The 27685-nt window shown below is 48.2% G+C and overlaps 1 protein-coding gene and 1 long non-coding RNA gene across 7 annotated transcripts; one reads left to right on the top strand and one right to left on the bottom strand.

The window, feature by feature from the left end:
• LOC308178588 lies at positions 1-12932 on the bottom strand. Of its 4 annotated transcripts, none has more exons than XR_013939839.1 (6): positions 12311-12932; positions 10212-10276; positions 6478-10126; positions 6147-6301; positions 4726-4832; positions 1-135 (listed from the first exon to the last, which is right to left on the bottom strand). It is a non-coding gene; the product is annotated as an uncharacterized lncRNA (long non-coding RNA). The 4 variants fall into 4 exon arrangements; XR_013939841.1 differs by having other exon boundaries at positions 10212-10273; XR_013939840.1 differs by having other exon boundaries at positions 6478-10273.
• Positions 12933-12990: 58 nt separating this feature from the next.
• Positions 12991-25702, top strand: DHRS7B (dehydrogenase/reductase 7B). 3 transcript variants are annotated; one of them, XM_080557452.1, is made up of 8 exons: positions 13155-13192; positions 15472-15559; positions 19196-19371; positions 20100-20215; positions 20911-21121; positions 21691-21783; positions 23258-23410; positions 24132-25702. In XM_080557452.1, the coding sequence occupies exons 3-8, from the start codon at positions 19221-19223 to the stop codon at positions 24335-24337; spliced, it is 930 nt and encodes a 309-aa protein (XP_080413578.1). In that variant the 5' UTR covers positions 13155-13192; positions 15472-15559; positions 19196-19220; the 3' UTR covers positions 24338-25702. The 3 variants fall into 3 exon arrangements, with proteins under 3 accessions (XP_080413577.1, XP_080413578.1, XP_080413576.1); XM_080557451.1 differs by lacking the exon at positions 15472-15559 and having other exon boundaries at positions 12991-13192; XM_080557450.1 differs by lacking the exons at positions 13155-13192; positions 15472-15559 and adding an exon at positions 15585-18982.
• The last annotated feature ends 1983 nt before the right edge of the window (positions 25703-27685 follow it).

Below are 27685 nucleotides of genomic sequence, written 5' to 3'. Positions count from 1 at the left end.
AGGTACTCCTCAACAGGAAAAGGAGAGGAACTCTTCTTGGGTATTCTCTGGAAGATGCTGGACTTTGGCATTCACTCTGAGGTCTTTTTGCTTCCCCTGGGCCCAGGTCTCCAAATAAGAACCCCATTTCGACTTCTGGTAAAAGACACAAAAAGTTAGCCTGTGTGCGCATACGGCTAAAATCTTAGGTCCAGTTATAGCATCTTGTTCTCATCACAAAGAGTCCATTTGCTCCTACAAGCACAAGGACTGTCCATGCTAATAACCAGCACATAACACATGAAGGTTCCTCAGTGCCTCTCCTGCATTTTTTCAGGCACTGTAAAAAAAAGACAAATTCTCACACAATCTACCAGGAAAGAACTTGGAGAACAACTCCGCTTACCAAAACCCACAGAGAAAAAAATTTGAAGCCCTAAACTGAACACTTTTAACACTTTAAAAGGACTCTTAAAATCTTTAGTGATCTTTTTCCTAGTTCAAGCCTGTTTTCATCAAAGCATTATGAACTTCCATTACTTAAAAGCACATCAGGTTGTATGTCTGACCACCGGGCTGAAACCTCTGTTGCATGATTCTGCCAGAGCTGATTGTCTTTACTTCCCAATAGATACTTCAAACACCTTGCAGTCTGTAGGCAGCCCGCTGTGTGTGTACCTGCTCATTTATTTCACGGACAAAGTACTGACCTTGCTACAAAACTGGTCCTATATCCCCAGCTACACCATCTTCTCTAAAACAAAGATTTCGTTTTCAGTCCAGTCCACTGGTAAGAGCATCTGACAAATGCCAGACTAGAGGTTTCCACCTGCCTCAGTCCTTGCAGCGGGGTCAGGGCAGCTGCTTGAATCTACAACATTCAGTGACAGAGTTCAGCTGCACGGGTCCTGCCAGAAGGATGCTCGTCTGTCCAAGGAGCACAAAGGACAGGTGGATTTCTGTGGATTAAGCTGCCTTCAAATTTTGTAATCGACTCCTGCAGTTTTCCACTGGACTCACGGCCCTCTGTATAGCTAATTTAAACCTACTGACAATACACTTGCTTGTCTTTGTGATCTTTTGCAGACCTCTTCAAAGCAGCGCACGGAATTCCAAGGATTCATAGCCCACAGGTTAAAAAGAGTCCCAGAAAAACAGAATGCCTGTACTTATTTTTCTGAGGATCACTGTCGTAAGATGAAATCTTGGCCCCAGTTGAACTCAATGGGAATTTTGCCACTGACTTAAATGGAGCTAAAATGTCACCCCTGCTATTTGTCAAGTCAATTACATCCAGACAATACTGTAACATCTGGCTCCAACTGAACACACAGAAAAGTTCACTTCCTTAGTCTCTGAAGACAACACAGGACATTGGCTATCTCATTAAAAATGAGAAATTTGTTCTTGGCGAGCTGCTTGTAAGAAAACAGTGGGTCCATCCAGCGACACTATCAGAACCAAATCCCTGTTCTGTAGCATACGGCCACCGGCAATTGCATCAATGTCATTTCTCTGTCATTTTCTGGGAAGAATGTCAAAAGCACCCATCTACTGTTAGAATTCATTGTGCTGTAAAAACTTTGTTTATAACAACAGATCGGTCCTCGTCTGTGGTTTCCCACAGACATGGGGGGTTTTCACCCAACTCATCTCCTGTTTTCCAAGCCGCTGGAAGGTCCCTTGCTAGGTTCGATAGCAGCTGCTCAGCCTAAGCCCCTCTCTGAGCGTGGTGATCGTAGGTAAGCCTGAAGGGTAACTGACTACAGAAGGCCAACTGATGTGAGCCAGTTTCCCTCTTAAATCTCAGCTGAGACATTATTTTATTGCAAAATATTCAGGTTAGGTCAACAACAAGCAGGGTCCGTCTTTTAATGGCAGAAAAAATAAAGCTATAGAGTTATTTGATCAGAGGAGACTTAAAAAATCTACTCGAATGGGAAGAATCATCACACAATGTCTGGGGAAAAGGAGACATACAAAGAGACTTTTATGTTTGAGGTGGAAAGGGATCCACACGCTGCTGCTCCCTGTCCCGGGTACTGGTGAGTTACCACTGCACACCTGTGTAAAAGCAGCTTCCTTCCATCTTGTTCCATCCCCTGGGAAACAAAAGCAAAGTCAGTCTCCAGTATCTGATGAGCCTTAATTCCCAGCACTTAAATAATTAGCTTCTCAAATGTACGAAAACAACTCTCATTTTCTGGATTAATGAAGGAAGCTGGGTTCCACTGAGCAAAGCTATTACGGAGCTGCTAATGCACGGTTTGATTTCATCGCCTGCCACTAAACACAGAGCATTGTGGGCTCCTGGGAGAGCAACAACACAAGGAGAGCAACGCTGGAGGGTTAAAGAGGAAGGCAGCAGGGGAAACCCTGGCAGTACAGGCCTTTGTGGTTTTATGCAGAAGGAGGGCTGGCTTTGTCTGCGTGTCCGCTGAGCTTTATCTAGGTTTCTGAAGATGCCGCATCACCCAAAAGAAGACCAAAGCTCCAGGACATCATAAGGGGTGGGCAGTTTGCTTTAACCACAGACCAGTCAAAGGCGGTTTCTGAAGCACGGTAACAGAAACGGAACACACGAAGAAGCCTACACCTTAGGCAGCCATTTAGCAGCTCCTGCACAGGTTCAGAAGCTCCAGCAGCAAAGAACAGCAAAAAACTTCAGTGCAGCTTCAGCTGGAGGGCGACAGGGATACTAGAACACGCTTGTCCCCCCCTGCTCATTTGGCTGATGAGTTTAGGGAAACTGATTGCAAAGAGTCATTATTTTTCATGTCTCACCTTGGCAGGTACAGACACAGAAACCCTTCCAAACAAAATCCTGTTTCTTTTATACCTTGGCACAGAACCGGTGATTTACTTTTCTGTAACTGGATGGAGAAGGGACTGAGAAAACGTCAGAAAAGGGCTGCTTTGCTCCGTCCTGGCAGATTTAAGCCTAGGCCATATTACACGAACAACTCAGTGCTATTAGGACTGCTTGTTTCCCCTCTCTGCATAAATATTTTGCTGCCTTGCCTCAGACTGTACAACCTGTTTCCCACAGAACCGAAAGTCCACACCGAACCTCTCTGTGTGGTACGTGGAATGGGGAACAGAGAATGACTAGGAAATCAGGGCTTTTGAGGTGTAACTCCAGCTATTCAACAAATGCAAAGTCCTGCAACTCCTCAGACACCAGGAGATGGAAAGGCCTGCAGGGCTGATTTCCTTAGAGCCTTCACCATCAAAAATCCCTTCAGGTTGTGTCACTCTTCCCTACCCATGAGTACATACAGGTCAGTGGAACAGAGGACCTGCAGTTCTACATGTGGATTTGGGATGAAATGGCTTCTTATGGTGAAGTTCCTCTAACTGCAGTAGTGCGAATAAGCCCTCCAGCATCTAACTTCTGTCACACCCTTCCAAACGAAATGAAACAAACCAAAACTTTTGCTCTCTGTAAGAAAAGCCTGAAATTGCAATAGAAGCCCTGGGTTAATAAAGAAATTTTGGTGCAGATATGCAGCAGGATTTGAGAGATTAATGAAGAAAAATCAATGAAACTGTGATGATTTATGCAGCGAAGTTTGTGCTTGACTGAACTTAGCCTGACTTTCAGAGATAGGCACCAAGGACACGAGACCTGCAGACAGATGCTGAAGAACCTCAGCACCTACCCAAAACCAGAGCAGTTTCCTATAGATGCCCTTTCAAACTTAAGCGTCAGAGATGCTGCTGCTTCTGTCAGGGCTTGTTGGACCACTGACTTCTGAGGAGTTACAACCCATGTAATTTAGCTGAAGCAATCAGGAAATAATTATGTACAGTGGAGAATTAAAAGATGGTAATTAAACTGTACAAATAAATAACTGTAGTGACTAAAAAAGTCCACCCAAAGCCTACTTTTGGAGCAGTATTTAATGTAAATGAATCACTTAGTGGACAATGCAACAATCATCTGTTCAGCTTCTATTCATTATCAAAAACAATACAAAAGGATTGGCAGGGAATAGCCATGTGCCAGAGGGAGCCCTTTAGGAAATACCACAGAATCTGGACTGGCTTTTGTCTGTTCTTCTATTGTTTTCTGACAATGCTTTGCTAATGAATGTCCAACGTCATTTTGGTTGTCCTTTTTTCCTTTTTTTTTTTCCCCAAAACAAATCAGTAGTAATGTTGGCCTTTCAGAATGAACTGAAGTGCTTGTTCAAGTTAGGAAGAATCCCATACGTTAGGTATGAGTTTTGCCAAGGCCTACAAGGCTGAGGAGGTGTGATCTCAGATAGTCCGGAAAATCCCACAGTAGGTGATCAGACAAAATCCTTTGATTTGGGCAAAAATCCATTAAGTTTTAACGAAAGTATCACGTAACTTTGAGACTTCAAGTGCTTACTGAATTCAGCATTTAAGTTGTATATTCAGTAAGTTCACCTTTTGTTACTCAGTTTGAAGTGATGCTAACTTCATTCTAAGAAATAAGCTACTTTTCAACAGGGCATATTTGTACTGATCATGCCCAACATTATCCTGGGAGTTATCTGCCAGAAACTGTAAGCTAAAAAGAATCCCCATTAGGGATCTGAGGAGGCAAATCTATGCTAGAAAAAGGAGGGTAAAAAGACAGTACCAAGCACTAAAACACTGTCATTATGTTTCAGAACTGATGACCTGCAGCCATTCCCATCTCGTTACTGTTTTGCAGTAACTGAAATGTCAGATGTGATGGCATCCCAGGTACCTGTGGGGGCACCTTTTTCTTACCTGGTTCCTTGGCTCACTCCTGTGTCCCTGCAGCAACTTACAGCCCCGCAGTGCTGCTGGTTCAATTCTCTGCAGACCTGCAGCGTAAGCCAAATCACTGAAATGGTCTGTGTTAAGAGAAAAGGGCAACAATGATGAAGAAAAGAGAAAAGAGTGGGGCAGATAAGCAGGCTTTACTGCAGAGAAAAAGGCACGTGGAATGGCACCCAGACTTCCCAAGGTTGTCTCTGGGGCCGTGATGTACAGGGTTTGTTTTATTTTGTCTTAAAATCTTAGGGTCTGCAGCAAACTTCTGCATCCAGAGATTATTTTTGTCAAACCTAGTGACAACAGAGTATGTGGGTTTCTAGTTAATGCTATCTAAAATTTGATATATAAACGCACACTTCATGAAATCTTGTTACCAGCTCAGTCGTCCAAATAAAACAGAGATGGCATCAAGCCCCTCAGGGCTTACTCTTGCAAAACCCTCACCAAGCTAGCTGCATAGTTTGGCTTGCAGCTGGGGAGCTTTACTCACAGCACGTTTCCAGAATCCCACTGAAGATGGGACTCGAGCGGATTGCTGCCAGCCCATACTGGGACTGTTCATGGTATCAACATTTCCAGCTTCTACCTGCCCTTCAGCTCACGGCTGTTGAAGCAGAGGCTTCTCCGTGGCCACCACAGCTCGGTGCTTGGGATATTAATGCAAGCTGAAATAGGCGGCAGTTGAGATTAATGCTGTAACTGAGATTAAGGCTGTGACTGGTGACGCACAGCTCGCCCTGCCGCCTCCGGTACTGGACACAAACCTCTGGCAGCAGGCTGGGGCAGCGACAGCTACAGTCAGCACGCCCGGGACCGCTCGGTAGTACACCAGTAGTACTACAACAACCATGGCACTTCAGCTCAAGGTGCCCATTTCTTAGTGCCTACGAGGCAGAGCTGCCGCGTGGAAATGGCTGGCTCTCGTAGGCTGGAGCAGGAACACAGAATGCTGCCCTGTGACTAAACATTTTTATTTTATTTTATTTTATTTTTACCACTGGACAGGGGTTGGGAAGGGAGGAACAACTGCTGAGCTTCTGATAAACAATAGTTCATTTCACAAGACTGTTGCTACCACTTGTACTAATTGACATTTTCTGTAGCAATTTCTGTTCAAAGGCAAGAGATCTCAAGGATCTTGTTGGAAGGAAACCGACCACTTATATTACAATGCAGTAGATTAAAGGCATCACCCAAATACAGGGATAAACTGAGAAGAAACCAGACTAATTGATCCCCTTTGCTTAATAAACTTCCCCTAAAATATAAAAATAAAATAATAATAATTAAAAAAAACACTAAAATTCTGTTCCTCCCTGCACTGGTAAAGATTTTTTTGTTGTTAGTCCCTCGAGTGGTTGCTTAAGTCAGGTCTCACTGTAATTACATACCTCACAGCAGTGCAGGGAGACTTAATTAAGAGAGTCACTGTAGGTGCGTTGTCAGACAGATACGACCTAGTCCTGTCGGAGAAGGCGCTAGGATCCAGCTGCAGCGGGCATGTTAAGTAAGACAATTGAAGTTTGCAGCGGGTTTCGAGATCCTCCTGCAGAAAGCAGCGCGGACACACCCAGCAGCCTTTATTCAAAGCCCCTCGACTCCATCATCAGGGAGCCTGTGGTTTTCCAAATCTCTCTGTACTCACCAGGAGACGCTCTGCCACACCACAAGATTTCATATTCCCTCCCCCCCCCCCCCCCCGCTTCAAAAAGTGTGACTCACCAGTTTCAAACGGTGACATTTCATTCCCAAACTATTCCGGGAGCAGCTGGCTCTGTAACACATGGGGATGTGGGGAACGGGGAGGAGGGAGGGAAGAGCCAGATTGCAAAGTGAAAACCACTCATTCTCTCTCCCCCACACAGGTATGTTGCTTTGAAATTTCAGAACCACACAATTTGGGACAGGCTGGCAGATTCCATCGGAAGAAAACAATAAAACAAGCACATTCTGGGAAAAAATAAATATCTGTACAAGCCAGTGATGCAATTCCCTCCCAGCCAGGATGGAGGGGGAGAGTGCCTTGCTCTCCAGATCTCACAGACGTGAGGAAATGCACTGTCCCCACTTCTCACTCTTCTTACGAGCTTGAACCCTGCAGTTCTGGGTCGCTCCTTCAAACGCTCTCTGTGATGCAGACCCGGGGTTTAGTCATCAGCAATATCCTACTAACCACGAGCAAATGTATGTGCAGTGGGAAGACGACAACGGGGGGGGGATGACAAAGAAATCACTGTCAGCTCCCGGTCCCGAGAGGAGTTTTGTGTCACACTGCAAATTTGCGTAGCTCGTGTCCCTGCTGCGGGGACGTCACTGCCATGAGCACAACATCCAGCACGTGAGCACGGGGCTGCCGCAGGCACTGCCCTCGCGGGCTTGTCGGCACCCAGACGAAATTGCCACCAGTGGTGCAGTGCCAGAGGCAGGAGCATGATCTCTGCTGGCCTCAGTCTATAAACCCGCGCACGGCTGGCTGGCGTCACGGCAGCGCTCCAGCCCCATTCATTAACGTTTGTAAAATTCCCCGGGGAGGGAGCTGGACGTGATGCAACCCCGCAGCCTCCCTGATGCAACCTCGCAGCCTCCCCGTGGGCGCATCCGGGTGCAAGTCAGCCCGGCACGAAGGCAGCCTGCAGGCAGCGGTGCGAGCATCTCAGCCTCAACAAACGTCGCTGCTGCGGGCCAGGGGCTCGAGGCGGGCTCGGAAGGGGCCAGCACAGGACGAATTTGGGGTGCTGAGGGCAGGCGAGGAGCTGATTTAGCCCGCACGGTCACGGATGGTGACAGCACACCCTGCACGCCCTGCCGTGCCTCGCGCTGTACGAGCGAATAACGCAGCCCTGTGCATGTCCGCGCAGGAAGCGTTTGATTACAATTTCATTCACCTCCTCCACTGCCTGTACAAAAGGGAGGGCTGTTCTTGTGGCTCTCCCTGCCCGGCAGCAGCGTGGGACCTTGCTTCTTCCATCCTACTCCCATTCTTTACCTGGGGAAGCCTCGCTGAGATCAGCGCCCGTGGAAGGAAGAGGAGGCTGGCTCGCTGCGTGATACTGGCATGCAGCAGCAGTGACCTTGGCTAGGTAACCATCTCCTGAATACAAAGATGGATAAAAGGCAGCAATTCCTTAAAAAAAAAAATAAAATCTTCCGCTAAGGTAGGGAAGGGCAGCGGTTTGCTAAATAAACGCGTCTGTCGGAGCTGGATTTTTTTTCCCCAGCTTCCCTAAAATGCCCTTCACCAGCAGAGAGGGGGGAGGGGACCTGCTCTTTGAAGCCTTTTCCTTATGGGAACAGAAAACACGGAAAGAATTCAGTCCTCCGCCACAGCCCAGCAGCACCGATGCACGCTTCGAAGGGCAAAGCCCGGGAGAGGAGCTCGCTGCTGGGCGCGGGTGGCCTGGAGCACTGCTGCCAGGCTGGCCTTGCTCAACGCCCAGCATCAGCAAGTGTCCCCCACAGTGTGAAGGCAGAGAAAGAAGAGAAGGAATGGAGACCGGGGAAGAAAAATTAGGAGATTCTGTACAGAAAAGACCTGCAGTTACTCAAATCGTTGACCAAAAGCACCACCTAGTGAGGAAAGGGCACGCTGCAGCTGACGTTGCTCTGCATCCACCACAAACGGAATTTGACTTCCACCACAGGTTTGCCTACTAAAAAAAAAAAAAAGCACAAGCAGCAGCACGCACCCTGCTGTACCCGAGTGAACACCAACACGCCCCCAAATTACCGTGCTCTGGGTAAGTATTTCTCCAGTGGAAACGTGCTACCTTCCTCCCATCAGAGGATCTCGGCCACCCTAAAGGCAGCAGGGGCTGAGGCACCGCAGGAAGAGAATTATTTCCATGTTACAATTTGGGAACCAAAGAAAAGAAAAGGTAGGTGACCAGCCCAAGGTCACGCAGGAAGCCAGAGGCAGATCCGGGAATAGAGATCAGCAACCCTGGATCGAGCAATGCCTGAACAATAGAGCAGCCACTCGCCCTCTGTTGTCCTTTAACTCTTTCCTACCCCACCAAAGAGCAGAAGAGGTTTGGCTGTACACTTCTCTGCATACGTACTTGTTGCCTTACAGGTCTGGGACCCAGCTCTTGAACCTCACCTGCTTTTATCACACCAAGACAAAGAGGTAAGGCAGCAGGGAAAGCTGGGGCTGGATATCCTCACATCAGCGAGGCTTCGGGGAGGTGATGCTTCCACAGAGCAGGCCTGGGCTGTCCCTTCAGCAGTTACAGCAAGCACAGTTAGTCTTTTTACAGAACAGTACCTCGGCTTTGCCATGTCTCCACTTCTGCGAGCGACAAAACATCACTAGCTCCCCCGGAAGCATTCAGCTCTGTTAAAACGGTTGCGGTATGTTTGAGGATCTTTAGCTCCAGGAGAAGACATTGTTCCCTCTTCTCGTTTTTGGTTTGGCTGCAAGGGTCAGGGGTGTGCAGCACAACCATACAATGTAAATGCAGTCTCACTAAGTCTGCTCTTTTTTTTCATATTGCGCCTGGAAATGCTGCAGTGCAGGGTCTGGAAAAGACAGGAGTTATGAACAGTTGGAACCAAACCACACAGAAAGTAACTTGAGGAAAATCAAAGACTCAGGTGGTGCAAAAGCCTGTGAGTGCACTGAAATAGAGCAAGACTCTCCCAGGGAGAAGGGGTGAGAGGCTACTGACCAGGCATCCAGCGCCAGCTCTCTGAAGGCAGTTTGGTGTCCTTAAGTCAGAGCCCGGCTCTAAACCAGATCTGTAACTGGGGAAAAAAATCAAGGCTACCTCCTTGGGTCCATTGCCTGGAAGGGACAGACATCTTGGGCTGTTTTCAGCCTCTCCTTTAAGCCCAATCTGTGCAAGCAGGGAGTGAAGGAGGAGAGACTGCACTCTTACACCAGAGATTGCAACAAGATAATCTTTAAACATGCCACAGCCCTTTGAATATTTTCCAGCCAAAGGCACTGTGAAATTGGGAGCTTTCAGAACAAACCAGTTCAAGGATGTTTTCCCTGGGGAAGGTTTTGTTTCCCTATGGGGATTTCTGCACAGATCTTTGCTCTTAGGGTAAGCAACCTAAGCTTTTCTTAAAAGAGAAACTATTTCCTATATTCCTTGAAAATAGGTGACAAATAAGAGCCTGGAAGAACTAGAGCACAAAATTGTTGCCCTAGAGAATAGGGTTAAAAGGCTGTGTAGATCTGCACTCAGTGATGCTTGCAGCAAAGCAGATGTCACCAAACACAAGTGCAAATACTTCCCTGAGTTTGGAGATCTTTTCCTCCTCAAAAAGGAACTCCTGCACTTCAGGAGGGCAACAATAGAGCAGCAGGATGTTTGCCAAGGTAGTGTTAAACGCTAAAAGGATTCCAGTCCTTGGCTGTTCTGGGCTGAAACAAAGAGAAAGAAAAGAGGAGAGACTGAGTGCTAATAAAAACAACATTCGTAGTTTTAAAAGACTACACCAACATTTACCAGCCAGGCTGCGTGGTCTCCAAAACAAAAGTCCTAGATTCAGGCCAGACTCCTCTCAAATGCTGCTGAGAACAAAGACATGTTGACACAAATCACCCAAACGCCTTTTGGTGTTCTAGGCCACAAAACCAACACGCAATTTGTGAACAAGCAGGTTTAAATCAAAGTTTGTTGCTAATTAAATACGCTAGTTTAATCTAAGATAAAAGATTACAGTCAAAGCAACAAAATCAAGCCTTATTTCAGTGCATTCATTCTCTAATTGCAGCTCCAGTCTGACTAACCCTTTGCTGTGCGACTCGCCTCTCGCACAGACAACACAGGGCACTTGGTTTCAACCAACTTTGCCAGCACCTGCAGTCTTGTGACACTGACTATTCCCTATTAAATTAAATAGGCTGTCAGATACCAGGCAAATTACCACAGGAGCTTGGATGTAGCTCTCAGGCAGCTACGGTCCCGTAAGAAAGTCAGTGCATTAGGCTGCAGCTCGTCCTGTCCTGCTTTGGTGAGACAGATGCTTTGAAATGGCTTTTTCTAGCTCTGATTTTCAGAAGACCGAACAGACTACAGCCTCCAGTAAGGCTGCCATGACACGAATGAAATTCTTGTTTTTCAATTTAATTTGGATAAGTACAATTATTGATTCTTTCCTTTTGTTTCACAGTGGTCCTGAAGCCAGAAGTGAAACAAAAGTGCGTTACCATCAAACCTATGAGAACGCGATTTTTAGGAAGATTCACAGATTCACAGATTTCTCTAGGTTGGAAGAGACCTCAAGATCATCGAGTCCAACCTCCGACCTAACACTAAGTACTCCACTAAACCATATCGCTAAGCTCTACATCTAATCGTCTTTTAAAGACCTCCAGGGATGGTGACTCCACCACCTCCCTGGGCAGCCCGTTCCAATGCTTAATAACCCTTACGGTAAAGAAGTACTTCCTAACATCCAACCTAAAACTCCCCTGTCGCAACTTTAGCCCATTCCCCCTCGTCCTGTCACCAGGCACGTGGGAGAATAGACCAACCCCCACCTCTCTACAGCCTCCTTTCAGGTAACTGTAGAGAGCGATGAGGTCGCCCCTGAGCCTCCTCTTCTCCAGGCTGAACAAGCCCAGCTCCCTCAGCCGCTCCTCGTAAGACTTGTTCTCCAGACCCCTCACAAGCTTAGTCGCCCTTCTCTGGACTCGCTCGAGCACGTCCATGTCCTTCCTGTAGCGAGGGGCCCAAAACTGAACACAGTACTCGAGGTGCGGCCTCACCAGAGCCGAGTACAGGGGCACAATCACTTCCCTCGACCTGCTGGCCACACTGCTTCTTATACAGGCCAGGATGCCGTTGGCCTTCTTGGCCACCTGGGCACACTGCTGGCTCATATTCAGCCGACTATCCACCAATACTCCCAGGTCCTTCTCGGCCAGGCAGCTTTCCAGCCACTCATCTCCCAGCCTGTAGCTCTGCTTGGGGTTGTTGCAGCCCAGGTGCAGGACCCGGCACTTGGCCTTGTTGAACTTCATACAGTTGGCCTCAGCCCATCGCTCCAGCCTATCCAGATCCTCCTGCAGAGCCTTCCTGCCCTCGAGCAGATCGACACACGCACTTAGCTTGGTGTCATCTGCAAACTTACTGAGGGTGCACTGGACGCCCTCATCCAGATCATCAATAAAGATATTAAAGAGGACCGGCCCCAGTACCGAGCCCTGGGGGACTCCACTAGTGACCGGCCTCCAACCAGATTTGACTCCATTCACCACAACTCTCTGGGCCCGGCCATCCAGCCAGTTTCTAACCCAGCGAAGCGTACGCCAGTCCAAGCCCCGAGCAGCCAGTTTCTTGAGGAGGATGTTGTGGGGAACGGTGTCAAAAGCCTTAATCTTGAATCCTCTTCTATTTTTTCCTTCAGTATTGATCCCTTACTAATGACAAACAAACATACTGATGCGAACTCATGGCCCCAGTGCATTTTCCTTATTAGAGAGGCACAAAACGCTGTTATCATATGTAAAGTGCTTCAAATAACTGTCATAAAAAAGTCACACAAACACAACCGCTCACCTCACTGCTGTTCAAAGGGAAAGACATCAGGGATTAACTACCTTTGTCTCTGGATAACGCCTCTGTAGATGTATCTCCTGCTCACACACGCTGTAGGGAATAGGAAGAGAAGCTCCTTGTGCCAGGACGAAGCCAAGTGCCCTGCCCTCGGTGCAGGAGCTCCTTACACCACTGGGTCCGGCGGGACTTTGGGATTTGGGGATCACAGAGACCCTGGTTTCCAAAGGTCGGATTTGTGCTATAACCCGGTAGCACCCCACTGCCTGTTATCAGCACCACTGCCTTAACGAGGAGAGCTGAGGCTGCGATACATTCAGGCCCCATTTCATCACAAGGAGAAAAGCCCTCAAACCACGGGCGCAGCCTGCGAGCCTTGCTGCGGGGAGCCCATTTAAGAACCAGGGAACCACGCTGCCCCCGATCTCGCTGTCCGCGCTTTGGGACCACGATCGCAGCCTTGCACGGGGCGCTGCAGAAATGCCTCCTTCTCTCTTTTCACAGCAATTCGCCATCCACCACTCCCCGTAGCCGCGCACTGCCGGCTCTGGGTACATTGCGTGCAGCTTCCCTGCACTTTCAAGCAGGGATGGCAACGAGCTGGCTCCTCAGGGATCCCGCTGGGAGGCCGAATTATTAATTGTTTTATTATTAATATATTTTTTAATTATTATTAATTGAGCCACTGCCCTAACAGACCCGCAGGCCCGGCCCAGACCAAAGCGGGGCCGGAACCTCCCGCCCGCAGCGCGGTTGCCCGGACGGACCCAACCCGCGGACGGACCCACGACGGCAATGCCGCGGGCCGGCTTCCAGGCCTTCCGGCTCGCCTCCGGGAGGAGCGGCCTGCCATTGGGCGCGCTGCCGGAAGGCCCGCCTCCGCCCGCCGCGCTTCCGGCGGTGGCCATGGTGACGGCGGCGGGCAGGTAGGGCCCGGGCCGGAGGGGCCGTGAGGGGACGGGGGCGTTAAAGGGCGCCTGGGGGGGGATCATGGGGGTGTGTTGATAACCCTGAGGGGGGTAGTGGTAATCCTGGGGGTTGTACTGATAATACTGAGGGTTACATTGGTAATCCCGGGGGTTGTATCGATAATCCCGGGGTTGTATTGGTAATCCTGGGGGTTTGTATTGATAATCCCGAGGGGTTACATTGGTAATCCTGGGGGTTGTATTGATAATCCCGAGGGGTTGTACTGATAATCCCTAGGGGTTTGTATTGATAATCCCGAGGGGTATATTGAGATATTGTTTGGGTAAAATCGTAAGGAAATGGCATTAAGCGACTCCACGAAACGCAGCAGATCGCCTCCTCAGGCACTGGTCCAAGTGACACCAGGGAGATGGCGGTATGTTCAAATCGCACCCTAAAAAAATAATGTTAAATATTACAACTGAGCCACCTCCTCACCGCAGCAAACCTCAATAAAATAGAATAAAACTTACAGACCTGGTGTCCGCCTGCTCCTGGTGCCTAGCACAGCTGTGGCAGTCCTCACCGTCACGCTTTCCATCATTTCTTTTAAGAAGTCCGGCTGGTTCTTAGATTGCTTCTCCCAAACCCCTCCTTCCTTTTCTCTTTTACTGAGGATTCCTGTCCAGGCATTGAGTTCCTTCTTAGGACTTTTGCTGATTTCTACTGACCTCGGGGTATTTTTGACATCATTTTCTATTCATGAAGTTTGGAGTGAAAGCAGACAGTGTAAGCGCACACAAGCATTTTGTTAATTCAGCTGTCTGAATAAGCGTAGTCGCTTTTTCCTTATGAGATTCTGAGTGAGCTTTTTGAACCTTCACTTACCATTCTGTGGGGATTTGGTGAGTCAGAGAAGTTGTCAAATTTCCCGTTTGCTTGTATTAAATCACTGATTGAATAGACAGTGCTGTCTTCCTTCTTTTCCCCTGACCTCAATGTCTATACATTTCATGTCAATTTCTTTCCTAACTACTTGGGTCACCAAAAACTTTTAGCTGTTGTTAAATGCAAGCAATACTCAGTCTTCTTCCCTGTCAAACACGGCTTAAAAAGGATTTAGTGACTGTGGTTTGCCTGAGGGAATGCCCATTTCCCTAGCAGATACTAGGTGCTGCTGCAGAGTGTGACGAGAAACTCATCTCTCAGTCCAGTTCTGCTCAAAGTTCTCAAGAATCCTGAGGAAAGAAATAAAAAGTCATTTTTTTTGCCTTTTAATTAACAAGACAGCCACTTGAGTGCGCGCTATAAAACCAGAGTACATCCCAAAACCAATTAAAATAATAGGGTTGCAACCAGTTCACAAACTTCGCCTTTTTTTCCTTTTATCTAGAGTGCGTAAAGAATACTGTTGGACTTGGGGATGCTCTGGAAATTATTTCTTAGTCCTAGATATAACCAGATCCTCACCAAAACTTCTACTGTTTTGCATCTGTCTCCATCTTTTTAACCCGGGGGTTGAATTACCCCACACTTCAGAGGTCGCAGGCCGTCTGCCCGAGGTTTGCTTTCAGAGGCTGTGCTAGCATTGGACAGGGCACGTTCGCCTGGACCGCTGCCACCTGGTAACTTAAGGCAGCTTGGTCCCGCGAAAAGCCCAGAGGGAGGCACCGCCTCGCGGTCGCAGGCAAGCGAGCCCCTTTCAAAGGTAGGATTTGTGCTTTCTTCAGATTCAGGTGGGAGCTGACAAAGCCTGGAGCCGCTTGCTGCTCAACAAGCGCTTCCTTAGGGAAAAAAAAAAAGAGTTTTTCCTTCATGCCCCCTGCCCCCCCTTTAAATGACATCTTTTCGTTTCTGAAAATAGCCGCCCAGTTGCTGCCATTTGTCACTTAAAGGACAATGTGATTCTAGGTGGCCGAAGCTAAAGGAGAATAGGTCTCGTTTCGGGAAACTTAGCGCGGTTTTGATTGCTTTTAGGACTCGGTCTCATCTTTGCTGCCTTCAGTGCACTCTTGACCTTATTAACTGAGCTCCGTATTCCTTCTGAAATCATTATCCTGGCTTTTGTGGGGTAGCACCCAGTTTTTGTTGCAGGGGGAAAGCTCTTAATGGATACATGTGATTTATTTTATGCTAAGCCTTTCAGAAGGTTTCCAGTCACTTGTACTTGCTTTCATTACCAATGCTTTTATTTCTGCTCTCTGATAAGCTTGTTCCAACCCTGCCTTTTGGATGGAGAACTGAGAGTTCAGGCATTTATTTCAACCTGTAACGAGCAGTGGCTTCTCTCCTGCAGATAATTTGATGTCCTAAATGTTACCTGCCAAGAAAAATTAAGAAGTCCCTGCTTTTTTCAATGTGAGCAGCCACATTTTTGAACACAGGTGAGAGGGGGATCTCGGACCTCGGAGCAAGATGCCTAAGCTGATCCCATTCACCTCAAACAAGGCGGTGAAACCGCTGCGCTCCCTGCCAGCCCTCTTGTTTTTACTGCGACACGGCCTTACCTGCCCTGAGGTGCTTTGAGCTACTTCAGAGTGTTATCTGCTTAATTTGGGTTTCATGCTGTTTCTCTTCTCCCAGCATTTGCTTTGCAAATTAACATTTCTGTTGATGGGAACCAAGTCTTTTTTTTTTTTTTTTAATTTGTGATCTCATTCACCTTCAGATCGCAGCATTTTTTTCGCATCAAATAATCCCAATACTAAACAATATAATTACTCCTTCAGGCTGCAGCATTTTTTTTTCTTTGTCCTTTTCCACCAAATACTCCTGAAAACCGAACAGGATGTAAGAGCTGCCCTGTACTGTCAGCGGCCTAGCAGTGGGCTCCATACCGTGGATGCTGTTGAACACACTGCAGCACGCCTTGAGCGGATTGCCACGGCTTTTTGTTCTACTGATACTCATTTTGTGATTCTTTATGCATGTTCAATATGACAAACTACAGTGAGGACTCGTGGTTTTGTGACGTAAGCTGGTACAGGAAAATCAAGAAAAAATTATTGCCTTAGGGCTGAAGAGCTGCAAGAATTCCTTCGTCTTTCCAAAACAGCTCGGTTTGGCCAGGCAGTCTTTCTCAAGCTTGGCCGAGCGGGGATTTTCCTTGCTCTGGGGCTCTTCTTAAGGCACCATTTGAGTCCCTTCCTTGGGAAATACCTGCAACTGGACGACCTAATTAAGAAGGATCTCCACCTTTGATTGACTGTTCCTTCTCAGCCTTGCTCCCCTCTTCTGTGCAGTCTTTCCCATTCCCATCCCCTGCCTCCCTCCCCCTTTATATCAGGAGGAGTTAAGTACCTGTTGATTCAAACTCCAGCCTGGAAGCTGCAGAAGCAGGCTGCGGCTGCTGACTGGGTTCAGGGCTCGCTGCAGCCTTCAGGCAGGCAGAGATCAGCTACTTTGCCACATTCCTGGACAGAAAGAAGAGAAAGCAACACGACAGAAGGCTTGGAAAGCTTTGCAAACAGAAAGGATTAAAGGCAGACCTTTGTTTGTAAGGTAGATGAATAACAAACGCGGCGATTAAGGAGTAAGTTAAGCAGGCGGAACTGGTACCCGCTGGTGAGCCACGGGTGCTGCACAGCCAGCTGCGCTGGTGGGCTTGGGGGCTCCTCCACCAGCCCCCGTGGCAGGGTTCAGTCCTTGCAAATTCAACCTTTAATTTTGCCAAAGAACGGGAAAAACCCACGCCGCAGACAAACGCGGGAATGCCTCCCATCGCCTGGCGTGGTTTAGTTAGGAAAAGGGGTCAGAAGAGCTCCCTCGTAGCAGCTCTGTTCCTCCACTTTGCGCCATCTGCATTTTACCAAAACCAGAAGCGAAGTTGGTCAGGGCCAGATTCCTGAAATGCGTCAGCTTCACCGTGGGCTCACGAGGGAAGTGCCACTCCACCTGCCTGCTCCCGCTTTGGAAATAATCGAAGGTCCTAAATGGGAGCTGGATATTTTTGATTCCAAAATGCCCTGAAAGCCGCGCTGGTCGATGTCAGCACCTGTTGTCCCTGCCTACCTCCTGTCTTCTGAACCTCACGAGAGCCTGAGGAGCAAAGAAGGACAACAAAGAGGCAGCTGCTTTAAGTGACCAGCTGCACGAGACAGTAGAAGCACCTCCAGCTTATCAAGCCTAAAGAAGCCAACAGCCTTGCGTCTAAACAGCTCTTCCCCAGGAATTATTTTTTTGGGGGGTAGTTCCACGCTCTTCTCACGTTAAACAACTCCGCCAGGCTGCTTTGTAAATCGGTACAAACCACACAGCGCATGCGCGCTCAGCGCTGAGAGGTGGAGGAGTAAGACACTGCCCTGAACAGCTGGGTGCCGTGCTCGTGCGCTGCCTCGCGACGGAATGAGTTTGATCCTCCTCCCGGCTCTCTGATTTCTCACTGCGGGTGCCCCAGGGGAGCCTGTGCCCTGGCTGCCTCTCTGCATCATGCGCAGCGTGTCGCACAACGAAGCACTCCGTAAAGATTCACGGGTTAGCTCGGAAAGCTCCATAGTAGCTTGAGAAAAGCTGTGCGCTAGCTCGATAGTTTTGCTTTTAGATCTTTGCATGTTTATTTAGAGCTAGGTGAGCTATCTTTGTGGGATTTTGTTCTAGCTGTACCTCCACAAATACTTTACACAGTTCGTTACTGGCTCAGCAAGCTGGCCTGCTCGCTGACCAGCTACCTGAGGAATCCTGTGCAAGCCCCTGATGGAAATCCAGGCGAGCATGGCGTTTTCCACATCAGCTGCGTTCCACAACTAGTAGAGCCTCTGCCATCCCTTCAGCCCCATCCAAGCTCAGTACTACTTAACGACCCTGGTTATGGCTTAGTGTTATTACACACACGTCCTTTTCTACTTCTCGTGCTGTCCTTTTGTGTTTGAAGTACTGCACAAGCTGTCTGCCCGATCCCTGCCAGGATCTTCCTGGAGAAGACCTGCCTTGCAGCGCTCAAACTATCTGCACAACAGGGGAAATACGCTAATACTTGGCTTTGGCTCTACGTGCAACCCAAAAGACGTACAGACTCGAGGAAGGCCTTGTAGCTGTCTTGCCTTTCCTCTGAAAACAAGCCTAAAAGCTTGGGGGTACATACAGTAGGAAACTCAGTGACCTTTTTCCCGGCAAAGGTATCACTTACTCTTTGGCCACCTCGTAAGCTGTAACATAAACTCCTCGCCTGAAGGCAATGGCTCAGCAAGGAGATTGGGGCTAGGCATTGACATCAGAACCCAATTCCAGGATGAGCTCGGTCCTGAAGATACCTTCAGCTTGGGTTTCATTCACGCAGGTTTAGTTTCAGTGCATCAGAACACAGGCTCACACTGCTAACAAACCGCACAATTAACGTTGGCATTAAAGAGCACGAATGTAGGCTTTAGCCTGCTAGGTTGGACATGTGGCTCGTTTCAATCAGATAACTGCTCTCTACCAGCAGGTTATGAAAGACACGGGAGATGGAGGCACAGATTTCAGTGCATTAAGCAAATAATATGCTCAGAGAGTAAGCTTGTTCTGCGTCTCCTGAATGTAGAGAGGGTTATGTTCATCTGGGATAATGTACAGTAAGGGGTCTCTAGCATGTAGACACCGTAGTACTGGCTGTTCTAGAGAAATCCAAGAGGTTTTATTACGATCAGAAGCATGCAGAGACATATCCTGGCCCTGAAGAACTTTCATTCTAAATGCAGTTTGTACAAGGTTGTACAAGGGACGGAATTCAGAGCAAAACGGAAAAGCATGTGGGAACAGCATCTCTCAGCCCAAGTTTGTTACGTGATGCTTACAAGGTCCGATACCAAGCGTCCTGCTGGGATGGTCAGGTTAGCATTTACATGCTTAAAATTGGGTACGGATGTGAACTTTTGGAAGCCCAGATAAAGGGTTGAGGAAATTTGTTGAAGATACTTCTGTATGGGATTTGTTTTACTGGTGGTCTAAGGCAAGGGTAGGAAAAAGCATTTCCCTAGTTTTCAAGCGTCTGCTAATTTTCTTATCAGTAAAGTGGTCTGTTTCCTTTCATCTTGTGGCTCTAGGAAGACTGCTGAGAAAGGAAGACTCATGGATCTCACATCCACAGTCATCATCCCACTGCTCTTTGGCAGCTTGGGGCTCTTTGCCCTTTTTCGGCTGCTGCAGTGGATGCGGATGCGAACTTACCTCCAGGGAGCGGTGGTGGTGGTCACAGGGGCCACCTCTGGCCTGGGAAAAGGTAGGTTCTCAAAGAAGGGTGCCAAAGGCAGGGTGAGTAGCGCACATTTTGGTGCGAAAATAGTCTCAACATTTGTAGAGGAAAACTTTGACCGCCCTCCAGTCAGTATAAACTGGAGCTCATCAAGGCAAGAAACAAGCTGCGCTTTCCTGTGCTGTAAGGGGTCTTTTCTTTATATCTTAAAAAAGCCAGGAAGTCAAATTGTTTCTATAAAACTTCCCAGAACCAGAGTTCAGCACTTACTTTGGCTGTTGTATTTCTGGTGCCCTGCCATCCTTTCCCCTCCTTCTCCCTACCCCTCCAACCCCACGTTAAGAACCTTTTCTCTTGTGGTACAAATCCACCTATTTAAATTAAAAACTCTTGGCAGTATTAATATAACTTTTCTTCCTAATATAAGCCATTTTTTTCCTCCAAATATATATTTTTGTGTGAGTGGGATGTTTTCTAATTCTGCTTTAATTTAAAGAAGCTTTGTGTTTCTCCTCAAGAAGAGATGATAGGAGTATCTCAGGAGAGACCTTCCAGCTGTGATACGCTGGGCAGATGAAGCGCTGTATATTGCTGGCTGTTCCTTTCCACGGTTTTCCTGCTCAGGAATAACAAAGCCACCCCAGACCCTTGCGATGTAAAAGAAGTTGTAGCCTAAACATCACCACTAAACATCACGTGCGTCTGCTGTTTGTCTCTGGCATTCAGATCTTTCCTTTTCCTTCCTTCCTCCAAAGAATGTGCAAAAGCCTTCCATGCAGCTGGCGCTAGGCTGGTGCTCTGCGGCAGAGACAGCGAGAAACTCAAAGACCTGGCACAGGAGCTTTCTGCCATGACCAATCACCGAAAGAACGTAAGTGTGGGAGAAAGAAAGGCCGCTCGTCCCACGCGGCTGGGATTTCTGTTCAGGCTGCTACAGAAGTTAGAGTCGCTTGCGGGTTGTTCTGTTGAGCAATAGGAAAAATGCAACTCTGTGGTTAGGGATAGATATTGCTCTAGGAGTACACGGCGCTGACATGTCATATCTTGTAAAAACCTGACAAAAATAAGCCAGCTGAAAGACTCCTCTTGCCTTGTAGTGGAAGTGAGCACACAACCAAGTGCGGAGTCCCCAGACCCCCCTGCACCACGTACCAAATCTGGAGAAGTGACTTTCTTTGTCTTGGCCTTTTTTTTTTTTTCATGTCTAGTTCTGCTGGCAGCGGATAGGAAAGTTATTGTGGCTTCTCAAGAAAGAAAGGGGAGTTTGCTTTTGACTATATCAGATGCAGTTTCTTTAATAACACAATAGCAAACTTTAGCACTCGAGGAAGACCTCACTTGGTATAAGGAACAGGCTACAGGAGCAGAAAAACAGCCGAGTACCAGCTGCTTCTGTCATGTATTCCTATCAAGTACCTGCTGCACTGTGACTGCAGAAGGTTTGGGTGGCCCTGCCTCTGCGTTTCCAGAGCTGGGAAATCCCATCTCTCCTCAAAGGCGGGGAACGTGACCATAAGCACATTCAGCACCCCCTGAACATCTGTTTGCTAACTTCTGTTTACTCAGCTACACGAACCCCACACTGTGGTATTTGACCTCTCGGACACCAAAACCATCCTAAACGCTGCAGAATTGATCCTGAAGCACTCGGGCCACGTGGACATCCTGATCAACAACGCAGGCATCAGTTACCGCGGCACGATCGTAGACACGGGTCTGGACGTGGACAAGAAAGTGATGGAAACAAATTACTTCGGTCCTATAGCCCTCACCAAAGGTACTTGTGATTCACGGTACAGGGGGACAGCGGCTGATACCTACTGCAGGCCAACACGACTTAAGCACAGCTTACGGCCTGTCTGTAATTGTATTTGGCACAGTACAACATGAGGGGAGGAGAGTTTTGTGTTATGGGCAGGCTTAAAGTTGATTATTGGGCATAAGCGCACGGGAGGTACCTGATGAGAGATGATACCTTGTTTAAAACACCTCCTGGCTCTAGTTTGCCAGGAACTTCTGAAGAGAGACGTGGCTAGCCTGTCTGCTCTGATAAAACCTAGGGGAACCGAGTCTGGGCTCTAGGAGAAGCTCTGAGCTTCCCTAGGCAGGTTCTCCGGTTATACATAAAGTTCTCTGCTTATACATAAAGTTCATCCTGGAGGGTGCGAGCTGCAGGAACTGGGAAGATGCACTGGTGGCAGAAAAGAGCAAGTCCTGCTGACTATGCCTGTGGGAGACCACAGCGACTGCAAGGCCTTTGCGAAGCCTCATTAGTTGCACAAACGCACTGATTCTCAACAGCAGTAACGGTAGGATTGTCATTGTTATTCTTCTCTCTCTTGCTAGCACTTCTCCCCTCCATGATCAAGAGGAGACAAGGCCACATTGTGGCCATCAGCAGCGTTCAAGGCAAAATAAGCATTCCCTTCCGATCAGCATGTAAGTACCTCCACAGAAGATAGGGAAGATATTTGGGGGACCAGACTGAAGGAATAACCCCACATTTAGCTCTCCATAGAGCTGGCTGCATGCAGGAAAGGCAGGGCTGTAAATTATTCTTAGTATGGTTATCACACTAAGAAACCTCTGACAGCTGTTGAAGAAGACACGCTCAAATACAAAATCTTAGCCCTGTCCTGAAGTTGTTTTGGGATGGAGAAGGAGAATAAGGGAGGCGATCCTTGCTTAGAACTCTGGTCTTCTGTGGGATATTCCTATCTTAATACTTGAGAGCCCCAGTAAACTTTCTAGCCCTTAGGACTGATTTATTCCCTAATTTTATTGCTTTTTATGCTTGCTGTTTGTCTGATTAATATTCTGTAAGCAAGCAGGAACTTTTTGGTTTAATAGGTTGTGAAGTGCCATGGTACAACCAATACCAAAATTAAAGCTTAAACAGTTACCTTGATCCAGCAAACTCTTTATGCTAAATCAGATATAACAAGAAATAATATTGGTGAGATTACTGGAAGAAGTCTTACGAAAGATAGAAGAGTATTTAGCATAAAAGCATCTGTAAATCATTGAAAATAAACAGGAAAATGGAAAATTACAGTGGGGATGGCATAAAAGTGGTAGGGCATGGTGCTGAGTGCAGGAGAGCCTGGAACACCTGGGCCGTGAGGGCTTGCAGATGGTGTGGGTATGATTGCACCAAGAAGTGTGTTCTGAAGAGCTGCCAGAGTGCTTATACCGTGACCACAGCCCCATGGACCGGGCAGCATGGGCTCAGCTTTTGCCAGTAGGTCCTCAGACAGGGCATGCGGCCTGTGCTGAGTTCTGGTGTCAACCCTGCAGACATGGTGAGCAGTCACAGTAGTAGCAACCAAGCACACAGGGAAAGCGAGCAAGCAAAAGGAGTTGCCCAGACTTTGAACAAGGGGAGCTCCTGCCCTAGGCCACGCTACTCCACTCCTGTGTGCTTGTGTGATCAGGTTTTGACTTTTGTGCAGCCAGGCCATGAACCTGCTCAGCGAGTCCATAGTGCTTAGCGCATGTAGGCCAGCAGGGTGCTCAGCAGCAAATGTCAGCCCTGCCTTCCTTTACTGGCCATCTCGTTCCCCCAGCCCCAGTCAGTCTTATCAAACGCTTGCCAAGACAGTCTTCACGGCTCCTTTATCACGAGTGGGAGGCAGCTTGGGTTCACTCCATAATACTTTTGCATGGCTGAGATATTAAGCTCAGGATCCCAGCCAGTTTCCAACTTGAGTATTTACATTTTGCCTTCCTAAATTGCCTCTCACTCCCACTACCTGTTGCTGCCATTCACTAAAAACAACTAGAAGCTGGCGAACAGCTACTGGGTTCTTGCTGTGAAGCGGCTGCGTTTCAGTGAAAGGCCAATCCAGGGGAATGAACTGCTCCTCAGCTCTGCTCCTTCTCCTTAGGGCTTAGCCCTTTTCCTGTTTTCCAGATGCTGCCTCTAAACATGCTACCCAGGCCTTCTTTGATTGTCTACGAGCAGAGGTAGAGCAGTACGAGATTGATGTGACGGTTGTAAGCCCCGGATACATTCAGACCAACCTTTCTCTCAATGCTGTAACAGCAGATGGATCTCGCTATGGAGGTGAGATGTGATTTTGTGTCCTGTATCTGAAGTGGCTACATCTCTCTGAGTTACTCCAAAGTATGCTTGCAGTGTACAGCCTCTGATGGGGACAGGTTAGTCCTGAAGTATCAAAAGACAACTTTTTGGATGCAGGGTAGGAAGAACAACCCCCAAAAATTAGCTTTCATGAATAGCAACTACCTTGGGGTTACTGAGTCTTTAGGATATTTTATAGGGAACATAAACCTAAGCATTGACTTTGAAGGACCTTTTTGCACCCTCCGTCCATCCACTTTTCCTGGAGCTTGAGACTTCAACACAAAGCTCCCTAGACCTACAATGTACATATCCTAGGAAATACGCTAGGTTTGAGGGGAGACAAATTCCAGTTACTGCCCTGTAGGTTCAGCTGAGCAGTAGCACAGAGGAGAGGTGTATCTGCTTCCCTCTAACATCAATTGACGCTCAAAATGAGAAAAATGTACTGAAACGTTCAACTCTGAGCCTTACCTTCAGAAATAGACCACGAGGCTTGTGTAGCTGCAGCCTGGGTACCAGAAGGAGCGTGTGCTGATTTCTAGCCCAGCCATGAACTCCACCTGCCTGTGGTCCCATATGCAACTAGCGCAAAACCAAGAACTAGACCAGGAACCACGTACAGTTAGAGCATTCCTAGGAAAGGTGCTGAAGCGTGGGCTTACCTGCTGACGGTGGTGTTTCCTCGGCTTTGTTTTGGCAGTTATGGACAAGAACACCGCCGAAGGCCAGACAGCCGCAGAGGTCGCTCAGGTGGTTCTCAATGCAGTGGGGCAGAAGAAGAAGGAAGTTCTCGTAGCCGGCCTGATGCCCTCGCTGGCTGTCTACCTGCGAAATCTCTTCCCCAGGCTCTTCTTCAACCTAATGGCAACTAGAGCAAAAAAGGAGAGAAAAGCAAAGGACTCTTAGAGCTCAGCTCGTTCTCGAGCAGTAACTGTAGGGAGAGGCTAACCCCCTGCAGTTCGGCAGGGACATCAGTGGAAGTGCTCCTGCAGGAAAATCCTTTCTGAAAATGCTGCAACTTGCCATTGCGTGGAGAGTGGGAAGCAGTTTCCCTCACGTCAGGGCAGGCCCACGTGCCAGAAGACAGCACCTAAGCCTCACCTGAAGCAGGGTGCTCGGAACAAAGCAGGAGAGCTGAGGCTGCAGGGGAAGGTAACTCAAGGCACACACCTCACAGCAGGAGAGGCCCACGTGCTGGAAGGAGCACTTTACCTCACCTCACCCCAGGCACACTCAGCTTTACTGGCCTGCTACAAATAAAACCCACCTGGTTTGGCTTTGTGCAAGCAGATTTTAGCTTTCCCCACCCCATGGCCCCTGTGAAATACAGTCCCCAGCTGGGAGCTCTCGTGATCAATGTCTCCTTCCCACTCCTTCCAATCTTATCCCAAACACGTTGCTTGAAGTGGAAAGCTTCAGAGCCTCTGCTTGTCAGTGTGCCAAATCATCTGATACGTTAAGCTCAAATTAATTCCAGTGCCACTTTTAAAAAAGTAACTGATGTAGAATGCACGTTTTATTTGGCAACGATGTTATCTGCCTGAATCATGCCTTACTGAGGTGCAGATCCATCTCACTCTGCGCTACCTGACAGCGCAGCATTAACCCCGGCACAAGTTAATGCAGAGGAAGCATCAAAACAGATTAAAACAGATAAAAAAAATAGCATGGCAAGGTATGTTGTTGAGTGTAAATACCATGCACCTGATAGCACACCTGGCTCACCCGCAGGCCTAGAGCACAGAGTAGGGGTGATTCTTTAGACGCCAGGCACACCGTCTTCCTGGCAAGCAAAGAAGAATCTGTGTGTGTAGGGTGGACAACACGGGAGACAGGCCCGTAGTTCTCGCCTGTTTTAAAGCGATCGCAGTTGCCCGTTAGGGTCACATCCAGTGAGGGGAGGAGATCTGCCTGACCGGGTACCACTGGCTCCAGGGAGCTGAGCAGCCTGAGGGAGCGCCATATCCCTTTCTCCATCCCTTCCCTTGTTTCCATGCAGCATAAAGCTCTTTCCTCCTCCCAGAGGAAGACAGCCTGCCCTGTCTGATCCCAGCCACGTTGGGAAAAAGGAGCGTCCGGGCCGAGCTAATTCAGAAAGGTTATGAATAGATCTATGTACTAACTGAAATACAGCCTACGTGTGGGGGCCTGGGCCTAGACCCCTGCTGCCACCTCCATGCACTTCGCAGCATTCTCCCTGCATACTGCCTTGTGTGTCCTGCCTGTGAGTGTGCATCTGATGACAAATAAATTACGTTGCCATGAACTGCATCCTTTGTTCTACTTCACTCCTCGCAGCAGGTAACTTTGCAGGAAGAGAGATCATTTTTTCCCGTACAAAACCAAGGCATTACCTCCTCTCCCTCTCTACAAGGAGAGCTGCTCTAATTGTTAGGTGTGCTTTTCCTTTCATGTGTTGCACGTTCAGGTCTTTCATTTCTTGGTGAAATGCAGTGTTCCTGCCAGGCTTGTCCAACTGCTCTGTCATCTGACGTTTCAAATCGTGGCAACCCAGAAAGGACGAAGGGGCCACTTTGCTTTTCTGCGTTATCTTCCAGGGTGCTGAGGGGTACAAAGCAGCAGACCTGAGGAAAAAAAAATTACACATAGGGGAGTTACTGCAGCTACCGTGCACAGAACTACGGCTCCGAGTCAGATTACCAAGGGTGCACACGCTCCCCTTTGGAAGGAAATTCCCCCTTTTTTACAAGGAGCCTTTCCCACATTCATTTCTTCTCCACCTCAGCAGAGAGTGAAAGGAGTGAAAGGTGTGTTTTTAAAGCAGACCCACCTGTTGCGATAGCTGACTTCTTCACTTCTCCTCCTGCAATAAGAGACCACAGGAAACTTGCTCATCTCTAACCCTGGAGCCTTTGATGCAAGCCATGCTCTTAAGGAGGCTACCAGGAGTTAGTACTTCTGTCAGGGTGATTGGTCATGGCAAGGGAAATCTCAACACACAAAAAAAAGCGCCAGAACCACAGAGGTTTAGTGGAGAAAAAGAAATAATAGCCCTGACAGTTCTGCAATGGTCAAAAAAAACAGAGAAAAGAGCAGGAATGCCTTGTGTGGCTAGATGAGGATATTTCAGGGCCTCCTGCGGCAATGATGAACATATTAGCTACAGCAGATCTGCCACTAGTTTAAAATTCATCCAGCAGACAGACAGGACTTAAGGAACAAGCAATGTCAGGGCTCGAAAAGTAGCTGCCCAGCAGTCTGGGGCTCACCACAGAAAGATGAAGCAGTTGCATTTCTTCCCCTCCGCCTTGCCAAGGCAACTGTATATTGTTGCTATAAATAGAGATGCTCTGGATCCCGGTTCCTTTTAACCTTGGAGGGAGGCGACTCACCCACTGTACCAGCAAGAGGCCAAGGCTTTGAACAGGGCTGTTGCCACCTAGAAAAGCCTTGATGCCCCAGAAATTCCTCTAACCTGGCTGGTTATGGTATGGGTGGTAAGAGGATTGTGCAGGACTCCTCGCAAACGCCACTGGCCCAGCATGTGCCCAGCTGGGACGCACGCCCTGCTGACAGAAAACCCGCATCAGCAGAAAAACGCAAGCCGGAGCCTTTGCCAGAAAAGCCTGCTGCAGCCTGGAGGCGGGGGGAGCTCACGCTGCCTGCCGTTGCAATTTGAAGAGATAAAGATAGAACCGAAGTTAGTTTCTGACCTCATGAGACTACCTCCCAAGGTCAGCGCTTCAGCTGCGGAGGTCAGGCCGCAGCTGCCACTTACAGGCGAGCAGCACACCTGTACGCAGGCAGGTTTTATTGCGGGGCTTCGCTGTTGTATTCAGATCATAACCCTTGAAGCTGTGCCAAGCTGGCCTTCTAAGTGTGAGCCACACCTATTTTCCATCTGGTAGGAAGAGATTACAGAAAGCAAGCCCCGTCTTTAAAAATTAACTGGCAGATCTTGCAAAACAGTAAATACTTCCCATTCGAAGAACAAGATTTTGACAGCTTTGAGCTAAGAGTTGAATTCATGCAGAAGATCGAGTTCTAGAATTTCAGTAACACAGCTAAAAGAGGCAACCACCTGGATGCCTTGCAGCAGCAGGCGGCTCCACAAGTCTGTGTTCCAAGTGGACTCGCGCAGTAAGAGCACAGCTGTCCAAGTGCCAGGGGAAGTAAAAGAGGCAAAAGGTAAGAGACTCGGCTCCCACCTTGGCAGTCCTCAGCTGTACGTGCTCCACCACATTTCAAGAGATGTATCCACATTGTGAAGAACTTGTGCAGTAACTGAGCAGT

The sequence above is a fragment of the Anser brachyrhynchus genome, assembly GCF_964034855.1.
Source record: "Anser brachyrhynchus genome assembly, chromosome: 15".
Classification (NCBI taxonomy): domain Eukaryota; kingdom Metazoa; phylum Chordata; class Aves; order Anseriformes; family Anatidae; genus Anser; species Anser brachyrhynchus.
Note: the sequence above shows the minus strand (reverse complement) of the source record. Positions and strands in the feature narration are given on the sequence as shown.

Excerpts from the sequence above, each read along its gene's own strand:
- DHRS7B (XM_080557450.1), top strand. The coding sequence starts at position 18,804 with ATGCAGAGACATATCCTGGCCCTGAAGAACTTTCATTCTAAATGCAGT. Across the intron at positions 19,372-20,099 it reads CACCTCTGGCCTGGGAAAAG|AATGTGCAAAAGCCTTCCAT; the intron begins GTAGGTTCTCAA and ends CTTCCTCCAAAG. Across the intron at positions 23,411-24,131 it reads AGATGGATCTCGCTATGGAG|TTATGGACAAGAACACCGCC; the intron begins GTGAGATGTGAT and ends TTGTTTTGGCAG.